Source organism: Apaloderma vittatum, unplaced genomic scaffold, assembly GCF_000703405.1.
Source record: "Apaloderma vittatum isolate BGI_N311 unplaced genomic scaffold, ASM70340v1 scaffold22006, whole genome shotgun sequence".
In the NCBI taxonomy this organism is placed as follows: Eukaryota; Metazoa; Chordata; class Aves; order Trogoniformes; family Trogonidae; genus Apaloderma; species Apaloderma vittatum.
In genome coordinates, this window is record NW_009721529.1 from 1 (window position 1) to 13,848 (window position 13,848).

At 35.2% G+C, this 13,848-nt stretch overlaps 1 protein-coding gene across 1 annotated transcript in view; it reads left to right on the forward strand.

Annotated features, from left to right (window-relative positions):
- Positions 1-559: 559 nt before the first annotated feature.
- Positions 560-13,848, forward strand: part of LOC104268705 (chromosome unknown open reading frame, human C3orf67) — a gene marked incomplete at its 5' end in the record, with an annotated part of 35,714 nt that continues 22,425 nt past the window's right edge. Inside the window, 5 exons of the mRNA XM_009871432.1 lie at positions 560-696; positions 1,859-2,036; positions 2,602-2,748; positions 6,851-7,182; positions 10,917-11,309. Coding sequence (XP_009869734.1) covers positions 560-696; positions 1,859-2,036; positions 2,602-2,748; positions 6,851-7,182; positions 10,917-11,309 — 1,187 coding nt within the window. The remainder of the gene's footprint in view (positions 697-1,858; positions 2,037-2,601; positions 2,749-6,850; positions 7,183-10,916; positions 11,310-13,848) is intronic.

Below are 13,848 nucleotides of genomic sequence, written 5' to 3' on the forward strand. Positions count from 1 at the left end.
TATAAATATATATATATAAAAAATAAATAATGAAAGGGATAGAATATTTTAACAGGAATAGAGTATGTTTTCCACATGAGGACTCAGTCCTGGTACTACAGTAGATTCAATAATTTCAGAAAGCAAGCTACATGTAAATAGTTCTCCGAGTTGTGGTTGATACCTTGACAGTCTTGCCTTACTTTTCTTGTTATTATTTATTTATTCTGTTATTTATTAATTAGAGTGGGGGGTTTTCCTGTCAGAAGTTAGATTTTCATTGAAGTTCTAAAGAAACCACGCAAACCAATTTTTTGGTCGTTTATAAATAACATCTTTTAAAATAAATCCTTAAAGAAAGGAGATTAGGAATATGTCTATATAACAGACCAAAAGTGTCTTGCTTGTAGATTGACGCACTTTTGTAAAATATATGTTTACTATCCCTGCTTATCTCTAGGGATTATGCTATAGAGAAACTTAATTTTTATGGATATTTGGTATTCATAACTCTTTAATTTCAGTTGATTTGAAAAAATATTAAGTGCTGTAATATTTTTTTAAATGTTATTTTTCTTAGGCAGCATGGTTAATAGGGGACAAGGCAATGTACGCAGCAGTAAAACTCAGAATGTATCACATATTGCATTTGGATCAAAGATCCTTGGGCCACCTCCATCTTCAAACAAGAGAGTCAGCACAAGGGTATCTGGAGAGGTAAGAAGGTTTAAATTACAACAAAACTGCTGGCACTTCTACCAAGGAAGAGATTGACAAGCAGAGGAGTCACACCAAAGGGTTTTTTCAGAACTGACCTGAGGCTGTGTCTGGACTGTTGTGTTTGGTTGTGGACCCCCAGTGCAAGAGATACTGAAACATCCAGGGGAGGGCAAGTAAAATTCTTGGGTGACTACAGCACATGGCATGAGTTTGTTCAGCCTGCAGAAGAGAAGGCTAAGGAAGATTATAGTTTCTATTTTCAACTGATGCAGAGTTATAGAGAAAACTGGCCCTCTTCTAAGAGGTGCAGTGAAAGGACAAGAGGCAACAGGCTCAAATGGCAGGGGAGCTCTGACTGGGTAAAATGTTAAAGGGGTTCAATAGTAGAACAGAGTCATAGGGAGATTGAGGAATTTAAAAAAATTGACTGGAACAGGCTGATCTAATTTCAGCATTAGGCTTACAGGTGTCTCTTCTGACTGAAATTACCCTGTGGTTTGTTATTTTTCTGATTTTGGGGGGTTTTATGGCTGGAATTCTTGTGTGTGTAAATATTTTTCCTTACGATGAGAGCTATGATGCAGAGCAGCATTTCAGTGTGCTCCAGGTGGATGGCAGTCAGCCATACAGTAGTTGTGTGATGCTGTCCATTACAGTGCCAGGAAAAAACTGCTGATCTCACCCTGCCCGCAAACAATATGCCCATTTTAGGAATCTGGTCAGGACTACAATTCCCAGTTTAACATTGTGAGTAACAGATCCAGAAAAGGAAGTAGACTCTTCTGTAGGAAGTCAATTGAAAGCTAAAACTTAAAATGAGATTCCTTTCTCCAAAGGAGAAAAGACTGCTTCTGAGGTCTAGAATAGCCACAAAGTTTACTGTCATTTTATCCAGACAGTGATATTTTTTTTTTAATCTTCTTTGCCTTGTTTTCCTTTCACTCAGTGAAAAACCCTGTCTTTTACTAGACTGTAAAGACTGAAGATACACATATACAGAACTGTACCTACCATAAAGTTTCATGAAAAGATAATAAGTAAAAAAATAATAATTTAGAAACATTGATAAATAATCTTAATTCAAAGTGTGTGATTACCTTTGTGTATTTTGAAAGCTTTTACATTTTTGTCTTTTATTAAGAAAATAATGTCTTTCAAGGTAAGAAAGACCTCGGGCAGCAAGAGTAATAGATCATGCCAACATCGGAGTTCAGGAAAGGGAACTGAAACTGTACAAGACATTGAAAGATTGGAGCTATCATTCTTGCCATACGATGATTCTTTAGATCAGAGAGGCAAAGGAAATACTCACCGAACTGAAGATGAATGTCAAAATGGTAAGAACATAAAGCAAAGAATATGTAGACTTCACAAACTGCCAAAATTTTTGCACGATTCTGACTAAAGAATGTAAGACCTAATACTCTGTTTTTGTGATCTCTTGTCTACCTGGTTAGTTACTGAAGATATTTGTAATAAATCATGACATATTCTTACGTATGAGCTTGAATAAATGCTCGTTCTCTCTGCAGATATTAATTGTGTAAGTTTGTGAGCCAAGGATCCCCACCTGCTGGCAGTAGCCACAGTTTATACACATATTCCACTTTCCTCATGCTGTGTATATAACTGGGCTACTGCAGTGGTTCTTGATTATTTTTCAGACTTTTCCAAGACTGTTTTTTATACCTCCTGTGGCTTGCCTTTCTTCTATACCTAGAGTCAAATTTTTACTTTCTTGTGACCATCATATTCCTAAACCCTACAAGATTCCTGTGCTGCTTGGAAGATGTTTGTATTCCGCGATAGTGCTCTGTTTGCTGTTTTTCCATGCCTCAAGTAAGAAAAGCACACAATATGAGTGTTAACAGGTATTTCATAAGCTTCTGGGTTGTATTTCAGATCCTGCAGTACAGGCTCAGAAACCCTCTGAGAGTGAAAGAGGAGATTTTCAGCTCACCTCACCACAAAGACCATCAGCAGAAAAGAACAGCCATAGAAGATTATCTCTAAAAAATGAAACAAAAAACACATGGGACATAACCAGCGGTATGGTGCCCGTTTTATATTAGGTGGGGTTTAGGGGACTGTCTGTTATAAATTTCAAAGGACCCAGAAGCAGTTCACACGAAATATAAATGTCTGTGTTGTGGGGGATTATGGAAATCAAGCACCCTGCAACAGAATTGCTTTTGAGCATTGATAAGGATCTGCAGGATTAAGCAGAGTGCCACAGGAGTGAATGAATATAAAAAGAAAAATTTTGTGCTCTCATGATTAAAGGGAAAGAACTAAAAAAAAATTATTCTTTAAATCCCTATTAAATTTAACACTAAAGGCTCCAAACATCAAATCTATGAGAAATTTTACTTGTCCCAGGCAAGAGTTTAGGATATTAATTACCTTACTAGTGTAGTATCAGGGGGTTTGTTTTAGTTTTAAAGTTTAGTGGTGAATTTACTTTCCTATTTATATAAAGACATCTGAGATTTTTTTTTTTTTCTTTCGCACCTATTTGTCAAAAGGCATGGATATTTTTTGTCATACAGTGTCAATCAACTTGCTTTGCAGGTATCTGGAAAATACATTATTGTGGAAAAAATAGGCTTTGTTTCTATGAAGAAGTAGTGTTACTTTCTGTTAAAGGGCATAGCCACCAACTTGTAAAGTGGGCAGACTAATTAAATCTACTCAAAATTGACCAGAGAAATTTTCCCTCACATTTTGAGTTATTTCCATTTTGGTTTATATTTGGAATATTTAGACACAATTGTATATTAGGACAATGTCAGTACTCCATAATTGCTCTTATGGGTTTCATAATGTAACTGAAGCAGATGCAAGATAAGGCGAGTAGAGTCTTCTGGAAATTTTTTTACTTGCTATTTACCTGAATTTTGAGGACTCTGAGGCAGGAATCACTGTCTCATTCTTCATCTGGAACACTGGGGCCTCTACCTAGGGCTAGAATTTCAGAAAATTGCGTCAACACTTGTTATTTTATGTAAATACAAGAGATGGGAGTAGACTGGCGTGTCTAAATGCCTTATTGTAAATTCAGAAGCAGAGAACTGAGGAGGAAAGCTATGTATAAGTACTGCAATTTTGCTATTTGTGAGAATGAAAACTGTTTCTGTATAGTCTGGGTTCTGTGTACAGGCAGATAAAGGCATGGTGTGAAGACCAAGTATAGTCAGGATTCCCAAGGCTTTTCAAGTAAACTCTTTTTATATTAGATAATCATATTCTTATTACCTTAGAGGTTAGCCACCGCTGTTTATAACAGTATCTTTTAGATTTATTATATACCTCAAATCAGCATGTCTTCTGTGGCAAGTGTGCAGTACCTTTACCAAGGTAAATTATTTTAAGCAAAGGAAAAATGAATGAGCATTGTTTATGGCCTGCCAATCTTATTTATACGATGCTGACACCTTCATTAAAATGCTATGCTGCAATTAGAAGCTTTAGCATAAGTGTGACTTTGCAGAAGAACTAATTAGACGTTCAGGTGATCATTCTTGCATTCACCTTGTTTGCTGCAATGGTGCGATTACATAGTAATTTGCATATTTTGCTAAGAAGATACTCCAAATTGTTCATTACAATTGACATGGAAATGCTGACTTTAAAAAACATTGCAATGTAGTTTGTGGTGGGATTTGCTTTGGTGCAAAACACCCCATATCTGTCACTTGTAGGCTAATAATAAAATACTGCACTGACTGAAGGTTACAGAAGTTACTGAACTCCATAGCCAGCAAAAAATGTCATCTTATAGCCTTATGGACTCTTCTGTCCTCCTCCTGCATATTTCACTGAGAAAAGTACTGTGGTACACAAACTAATATTCGCATTTAACTTACTACTAACCCAAGTATATTTCTTCAGCATCTTTGGAAATGAATGTTGTTCTTTACAGAGGAGATTAAATTGAAAAAGCAGAATATTCAGGCTAAATACTATACAGACTATACTGAATCATTTATAGTTCTTTATATTTCTGAAGTTCTTTGGATTCACAGTGGTTGACATGGACATTCAAAACAATTTCAGGCTTTTCAGATTCCTATTGGACAAATGATTGAGTACTTTAAAATACTGATTTAGTGAGAGAGAGATTTTTAATCATGTTAGGCCACAAAATCAGTTGGGGAAAAAAGTTCCCGACTCAAAGTCGAGTCTTCTCTGCCTTTTCGAGCCTTTATTCTCAAGCATCCTAATACTCTGTTCAGCTTCATGCAAAAAATTAATAAGATACCTCTTTCATTTCATTTTATAGGGGAAATGATTACTCTAAAAATGCAGCTTATATAGATATTAAATATAGTGAAAGCATAAAAACTGTGAAATGTGAATTCATTATTAATACTGTGCTTTCTCTAATGATTTTAGTTGTTTTATTTGTGTATGACATTTCGCATGTCATTCCATTTCCTTACTAAGAAAAATATGTTATTAGAGGAGTGTGAGATGATCTTGAGTGATCAAAGACAGGGAAATCCTGTCTAGTATCCTCCTCTGAAAAACTCGTAGTTATTGATCACAATGAAAGGTCATTGGGTTTACACAAGTGAATAGTAGCTCTTAAAAATTTTGAATAGTCTCACTTATTTCTTGAGTCTCTTGAAAAAGCTAGTCCAAAATATTTCTAAAATAAATAGCAGTACTTACATGTTCATGTTTCAAGTTCTTTATTAAATAAAAACAAGATTTATCTGTATTTACAAAATAGACTTTTTAATGTACAATAGGCAACAATCTGCTAGATTGTTTGAAACCGACGTAATTCTCAACTATAAAGAGTTTACCTGAAAAGCCTTAGAGCTTCTGACTATAGAGGGTCTTTATGTAGAGACTGAAAATAGTCTCTTCTGGAACAAATTCAGTTCAAGCCCTGGATGTACAAGATGTTTCAAGTTCCTACCTCTCGCTGGTTCCCAGTACAAGCCATTGTTTAGGATATTAACTGAAGTTGGGTAGCCTTACTAACCGTCTTCGGTAAACTAGAAAGAAGACAGCTGTTTCTCCTGATGTCTCTTTCTTCTTTTTTTGCCTTCGTTTATGATGGTTCAGACTTTTTTTTCCCCCCTCCAAAGCTGCTGAATCTGCCTGGAGTGAAAATTATCTTTAACAAACCAAAAAAGAGTAGAATACCATAGTTAACTTACTATCTTCTTTGATGGCAAGCATTTTATTATTGCAGTGCTACTTTATTATTACATTTTTAGTATTTTTTTATGGAGGCTTTTTAAATATGGTTGGTGGTAACTTTGTTTTATGGAGCCAGAAACTTTCAAGATCTAGTGAATAATCCACACCACACTACCTTTAATGAAGATAAGAGAGTATTGCATACTTGAGCAATTCTCCTTTTCTCAGATGCTATTTGAGATTGGTTTTAATCAATCAAATTGACATTTTTTTCTATACCATCATTCCAAACAGTAAAATATAAGTTAAAAATAAGAGTATAAAAATGGCCTTTTCATGTTTGTCTGGTGCACTCAATCTTTAAATCCATTTCTGTGGTTTATTGTTTGTTTTAAAATTGGCAGATTAGTACAGCCTGTGTTCAGAGAAACTTGGTGAAACAGATATCTTAATACATTTTTCGTGTCACATTTTTCATCAGAGATGTAGTTTGAAATTGAGATTTAAACCATAAGTTCTGGACATAAAAGAAAGTGTAGAATTTCAGCAATGAAGCAGCAGCAGAATGTGATATTATGAACTTTCCACCAACTATGTGTGATTGTTTTTTTTTTAATGTCAGCCACAAAAAATGCCAATAGAAATAGATTAACAGCCAAATTGAATAAAATTATGATTTCCTAGAATGAAATTCAGTTAAACAGTTTCAAATCTTCACAGCTAAATAGTTACAGATTTGCAAATTGCAGGCTTATGTGTCATCTATCATAGCCTACAGATTTTTTGAGCTCTGATCTGGGAATATTTTGATTAACTTTACCTCACTTAGCAGCCTGATCTTTTCCGTTGCATCCTCATCACTCTTGCAACTGTGTAAATCTGATAAGCAGAAAGTTTCTGTATAAAAAAATACCAAACACCTTCCAGAGAAAATGAGAATGATAGGGTAGCATACAATTTGCATATTTGCCATTAAAGTAAACACTGTACATTTCAGATGAATGGGTGTTCCCAGAAAGCTGCACTGAGAGTGTTCAGTTGGATGGGAGTGAGCAGTCCGCAGCTACTGAAGGTTCAGCCTGCCATAATATAACCTCACCACAGAATGCCTCTGCTGAACATCACAGCAGTGGAACAGGCGATCATCAGGTGCATAATAAAGAGATTTTCACATTTTCATCAAGACCTCGACCAGCTCCTCGTGGGAAGTCTCCCAGTATGTCACCAGAATGTTGCGTTTTCCCTTTGGATTTGAAGCAAGACAGTAACGGAGTACGTGTGAAAAGCCAAACTGAAGATAGCTTTCAAGGAACTGACAGCAGTGAAGAGGTAGGCCGCTTTGCACAGGTAAATCTTGATAAAGTAGACTTCATCCTGAAGCTCCTAGGATGAGATTCTGTCTTCAAGCTAGGCAGAGGATAAATCATCTTTTCCCCATATACCCACAGGTAGATTTGTCTTTGTCAGGTTGCTGTGTCTAAGTGGATACAGGAGTGAAAATGCAGGTATGCCCTCTGTAACCAGAGGACAAAAGAAACCTAACTCAGTCAGCCCCTGTGCTAACAGAGACATGTGAGCATCATTGCAACAAAAAAGATTTTGGGAAAGCTTATATCGTAGATTTGAGCAAGTCCGTTATGGTTGAGCAAGAGTGCAGTAAATGAGATTTCATTTTGCCTTTAAAAACTGTAAGCAGGGACTGTTTTGCCCACCAGCATTGTCAAAAGCAAATTAAGAAATTTCGGCTTTTTAATGTCACTTGATTGGTATTTTGGCTTTGTATCATCTCTGATCTGTGTCTGCATCACCAACTTTAATTCTTTTGCAATGTGGAAATCTTTCAGCAATAAAATTAAAGAAAGAAAACAAATATTTTTTTAACAAAGGTATCAACTGATGCATTTGGTGAATTTCTGTATAGTAATAGCTGCACTGTGTTGTTACAGTAACTGCTAAAAGTTTCTTCATGAATGTTCTAATATGTTTCATTTTTATATAAGAAATGTTTCTTGGCGTTCTAATGAGCAACAGTTCATCCCTGAGAAATAAAATGCAACTGAGTTATGTAATAACAAAATGAACTGAACTTAGCTGCTTCATGTTCTGAGAAATCAAATTGCTAATGTTAACTATAGGAAACAAAAAAAATCTCATTTTTCTTTCTGCAGTTGTGGGAATTTTCCCATTATCTGAGGCAGTGTATTACTTATTAACTTAAACTTTTATTTCAAAGTTCTTTTATTTCAAAGTTCTTTTATTTCAAAGTTCCTGAATTTCAGAATTAAATCAGTTTTAGCTAATAGTTCATGAGCGATGCTGTATGGGATACCATTCTGAAGATATAGGATGGTCTGAATGTCCAAGAATTTCTTTGTCAGTTATGCTTATGAAAAGCCAGAGAGGTTACAGAAGCTAGGTTAAGAAAATATTTTCCTAGCATAAGGATTGTAGAAAAAGGGCAAATGAAGATACCTGAAGAGGTACCAAACAGTAAAGGCCATGCTATGGTAAGTGAGTGAAAATAAAGAGTCTTTCAAAATGCAGTGTACATGGCATACTTCTCTTGCTCTATAGTACATCAGTTAAATTTATATAAATTAATCAAAAGTTAATGTAGTCAATAAACTTTGGTGATTAAGCAGGTACCGAAGAAGATGGCTAACCTTCCCTGCCATCAACCAGCTTCAGAGTGCCAAGTGCACGAAGAGAAAGCAGCAGCCAAGTGCTCCTGCTTTTACGACACAAGAACAACTTTGGGACACAGCACAAGCTGGAACACAGGAGGTTCCCCAAAAACCTTAGAGAAGGCTTCTTCACTGTGAGGGTGACAGAGCCCTGGCACAGGCTGCCCAGAGAGGGTGTGGAGTCTCCTTCTCTGGAGACATTCAAGACCAGCTTGGACGCGTCCCTGTGTGACCTGCTCTGGGTGCTCCTGCTCTGGCAGGAGGTTGGACTGGATGATCTCCAGAGGTCCCTTCCAACCCCAAACATTCTGTGATTCTGTGATTAATGTCATTCTAGAAAGCTGGTGCAAGAGAGACTGATAGAGGATCTCTGTCTTCCTTAGAAAGATTTAAGGTGTTATATGTATATATACTGAAAACTTTTCTTTGACCGTGTGCCAGAGGTGTGCTAGGGAACAGCCTGTGCTTCATTTGTTATCTTTGGATGCAAACTGCATTAAATAGCATCAGCACTGCAGCTGGAGATGTATTAGACTTACAAAACTAGAAGATAATTCCATTAAACAAATTTACAGCATGCTAACAAATTATCAAGGGGTTTTTTTCTCAGTCTAACCACTACATTAGTAATTCATAGTTAAGCCTTTCTTTCATGTGAAAGAAGTCACTGAATCAACAGATTACTTAGCAGTCATATTTTGCCCATATTCTGCCTCTCCTTGTACAGATACATTCTGTGTTGCTTCTTGAATTCCGCTTTATAGTAATAGTCTGGATACACATTTAATGTTCAGATTGCTCTACTTTGCATTACTGAAGTAAACTAGAAAGCAGTTTTGTTTCAAGCAATGAAAATACAGGAAGGAGGACCTTTGAAAAGCCATGATTTATGAACATAAGACCGCTGACTTAACCTTACCTATTTTAGGACAGTTTAAGGTATCTTTGCAAAATTACCAGTTCTTTAATGTGTTTCCCAGTTTACTTCATTGTCCTGGTTTGAGCTAAAACAGAAGCAATTTGGTGCAGCTAAATCTTTTCTAAGAGACTGCACCTCCTGAAGTTAACAGCATATTTTTACAGTGTCTGCTTCTAGAAGTGATAATGCCTGATATTTGTACTTACTACCAAAGGTTGGTGTGACCGAATATTTATTTGACTAGATTATGCTGAATCTTGCGGTGCTTTTTAAAACTATACATTAAATCTTGCATGCTGAAATAAGCTACATTGTTACAGGTGTTCACATTGGTATTGTTTCTCATGATCATTATATCACAGCTTTCTTTGAAATTCAAATTCTTTATATTTGTATAACACATGGATATAGAGACACTCTTGAACTACATCAGATAAGATGGGTATATCAACCTATAATTTAAATAATTGGATGTGAACATAAATTTCCTTTGTTCTGGAAAATATAAATTAAACCTAGTTTTAATCAAAAAAAAAAAAAACTTTTGCCTATCTTTTTAAGTATCTCAGACTGGTAAAAGTCCAAAAATTTTCCTTGTGTTTTTTGTCCCTACATCATGAATTAAACATAGTTAAAGGGGCTAAATCTCAGTTTCATCTTGTGTCCCTCCTTCCTTGAGAATAAGAAATGAGGCAAACACAAGATACGCTTCCCCATTACTTGCTTTTTGTTGTTGAGGTGGAATACGAGTGGTCATACACTTGATTCATAGGATATTTTGCAGCAACATGGTTAGAAGCCTGAATATGAGTTTAACAAACTAACCTCCAAAACTTTTAAGTGATATTTAAATAGTACTGAATGTAGTATTCAATGACACTTCCAGAGGTGACCAATGTTAGAAGCCTGAATATGAGGTTAACAAACTAACCTCCAAAACTTTTAAATGATATTTAAATAGTACTGAATATAGTATTCAATGACACTTCCAGAGGTGACCAAAATTATCTCAGCAGCAGTTATTCCTTGTACACGTGTTGAAGATATGGTGTGAAAATATGGAACATTAATAATTCTGTTGAAAAACATCATTATTGTGGACATTTTGCTTCCTTTTGGTTTAAAATTGTAACAAATTTTATTGAAATTATCATTATCATGTAACACACAGGTTTGGTTGGATACTAGCATTCTAAATTTGGGCCGACATTTTGAAAAGTGTAATCTTGTCTCCCTCTCCTGTTTTTTCTGCCTTCTACTTTTCAATGCTTAAGATGTAAGAATACATTTTTGGTATGTTAGGTGTAGTTTCCAGGAAGAGCATCTGTTTTTTGGAACCAATGGAAATGTAAAATCAGGCAGCACAGATTAAAAGACCCATTTTGAAATTTTAAGGTTATGCAAAACTGTATTGCATGATGATGAGAGGGAATCACTCTTACTTTGTTTCCTAAAATTAGGATGACAACGATGAATTCATCCAGGGTACTGAGAACCTGGAGATCAGCTACAGTAAGCAAGGAACATCTGATTCAGCGGTTTTGAAAGCGACGATGTCATGGCAGAATAAATACTGGAAGAATAAGGAACACAGGAAACATAACCTCGAAGATACCGTCTTGTCAAAGCCACAGAGTTCCACTGTGAAACACACAGCTTCTGTTACCTCCCAGAGCAGCCTAAAGCCTCCCCTTTCTCTTTCTCCAACTGGAAGTAAATATGAATTCTTTAAAGTAATTCCAGATGGATCTGAAATATATGAAGGAGTTTCTGATCAATTAAAAGGATCCATCAGTAAAAAGTCTCTCAAAAAGATCTCCAGAGGAAATTCCTGTCTGACAGAGCAGACTTGTGTAAGTGATTTTTACTTTTAAATTACATTATTGGATTATATAGAGAAGCTGTAATAGAGGTACCCATTTGCTCAAAGTAAGAAATAATATGTCTTTTATCCAGATATATTCTCTTTTCATTGTAGCAGTATTTAAAGAGCTTAGTCTTTTGAAAGTTGATTTCATAGTTTTTGTGGCACACAAAATAGTACTCCAAATAAAACAGAAATCACAGAGGTTTATAGATAAAAAGACGTGTCACTGAGCAACTTGCACCTTGGAGATCTGCGAGTTAGACAGTAGTTTGGGGCTAAATGATTACAAAGGAAAATTGACAGACTTTGAATTGATGTATTAACAAGTGGACATAGAAAGAACGTTAATCTAGGTACTTCATAGTCTATCTGTGACAGCCCTGAAAAATAATAAATTATGTGATGGAGGGCCAGCAGTAAGGCATAAGCTCAATCGCCTAGCTACTAAAGGAATTATTACATTCACCAAAGTGTTGTTTTATTCCTATTTTTATGTTCCTGGATTCTCCTTATGGAAACATGCAGTAATTCAAAGAACAAGTTTGTCTCAAGCTAATTATGTTCTTAAATATTTCCTATTCTTTTTGAATCAAATATATTTCTCTCATGTTTCCTGATTCTTTAAAGTTTTGGAAAATTGTTCCACTTAAAATTCAACTATGTTGAAATGATATGTTGATCACTTTTCCCAAAGATGTTATCAGTGTTTACTGCAGTGATTAACTCTGTCCTGTAGAATGTAACTAAATATAGACTACCTAGGTGGATTGCAATTAAGTTTTTAAAGTATTAGATTTATTTTACAGCGGTTTTGTGATATTTTGTTTTAAAAGATGAAGGAAAAGTATTCCTCTGCTCACTAAATAGTTGACTAGTAAATTAGACAGTAGAATTATTACCGTAATGTACTTGGAGCTGTAAAAGTACTGAAAATGTAATTTTTTGGGTTTGCAAGGACAAAGCTTATTATCAATGTGTAGAAACTCAGGAGTACTGAACTTTGTTTTATTGCTGCAAAGTGTAAGATGAAAGTATCTGGCAGATTTAGTTCTCATACTTGATTTGATCAAGTAATAAATTTTTCCCATCCAGAAGCCTTTCCTCAGAGTTCCTTGATACTTCTTTTTGCAATGGTCAAAATTAGAGATAAATTTGCGTGCCACTGACTGCCTTTTCAACAGGGGGCGTTTACACTAGAAAGTGTGTTCACCTGACATTTGTAGAATAAAGTCAAATACATATTTTTTATTGTTAATACTTCCAATAATTTTAAAAGTGATATAATAAGCTATTGTATCAGCCCTTCTGATCATATACCAATGTAAAGCTTTTCTGCTGGAGCAGTTTTGCAGGAAGAAACTAGTAATCTAAGTCCCCACAAGTTTTAAGAAAGAAGCACTGACTTATAATACTTTTAACTACAGAATTTGTTTTTGTGGGCTGTGGGCATGTAATTACTTTATTTCCATCCTGCAACACTGCTCATTGTTTTAGGAATTATGTATGAAAGGATAGTTTTGTATGAAAGGGTATTAGAGTAGAGTTTACAGAGAGGTAGTCTTTTCTAATCTGCTCATACGGAGGACTGGTAAAGAAAAGAAAAGAAAATGCTTAACCAACCCTTGCAATCGTTCCGCTAACTACGTAATACACTTTAAGGACCTGGTTGCTTGCAATGTTTTATTCATGTTTTCTTTATTATTAAGTTCAAATATTTTTAATTAAGAAAGAAGTACAGCCCTCTGGGTAATATTGCAAGCATGTAGATAGCTGGTAATTAAAGTTTTCTGTATGTATAACTACGTTCAAACAATTCTGAATAAATCATTTGAACCTAGAAGAATGCAGATGTCATTATATGTGAAAAAAATCCTTTCAACAACAGGTTTCGTCAATCTAGCAAGTTTTAAGGGCTTAATAAAAATACTTTATCATAAGGGGAGGATATGCAAAAGACGATAAGCTTTTAATTACTAAATGAAATAATAATTTTAGACAAATCTACAAGTATTGCAAAATTATTTCTTACATCAAAAGTTTCTCCTAAATTACACTGAACTCAATTTCAGATTCAGTTTTCAAATTTTCTCTTTGAAAATGGGCCAAGACAATATAAAATTTGTGAAGAGACTTTTTTGTAGTAGTCATCTGAAGGTACAGAATAAATAGTCCAAACTATTTCTTCTTGGTTACAAGGAGTTTGTTGTACAGGATGTTCAACACAGAAAATTGTCAGGACACCTATTCTCCTTTCTGAGCGTGGTATTTCTAGAGTGAGACCATTACAAGAAAAGAAAACAGAATAACGATTTGAAATTAACTGGGGGAAAAAAAAACCCAACAAATGTTTTGAATTGTTTTGTAAAAATTCCAAAAATCTCTGTGTCTATCCAAAAATCTATTCATCTATGGACATGAAGGAAAAGATGCGCAGGTTTGGGCAGTGTTTCCAGATGTAGCATAGCAAGCTACGTATGAAGTAAACAAATAACAGCAACTGAGCTAATAACATACATTCAGTGATG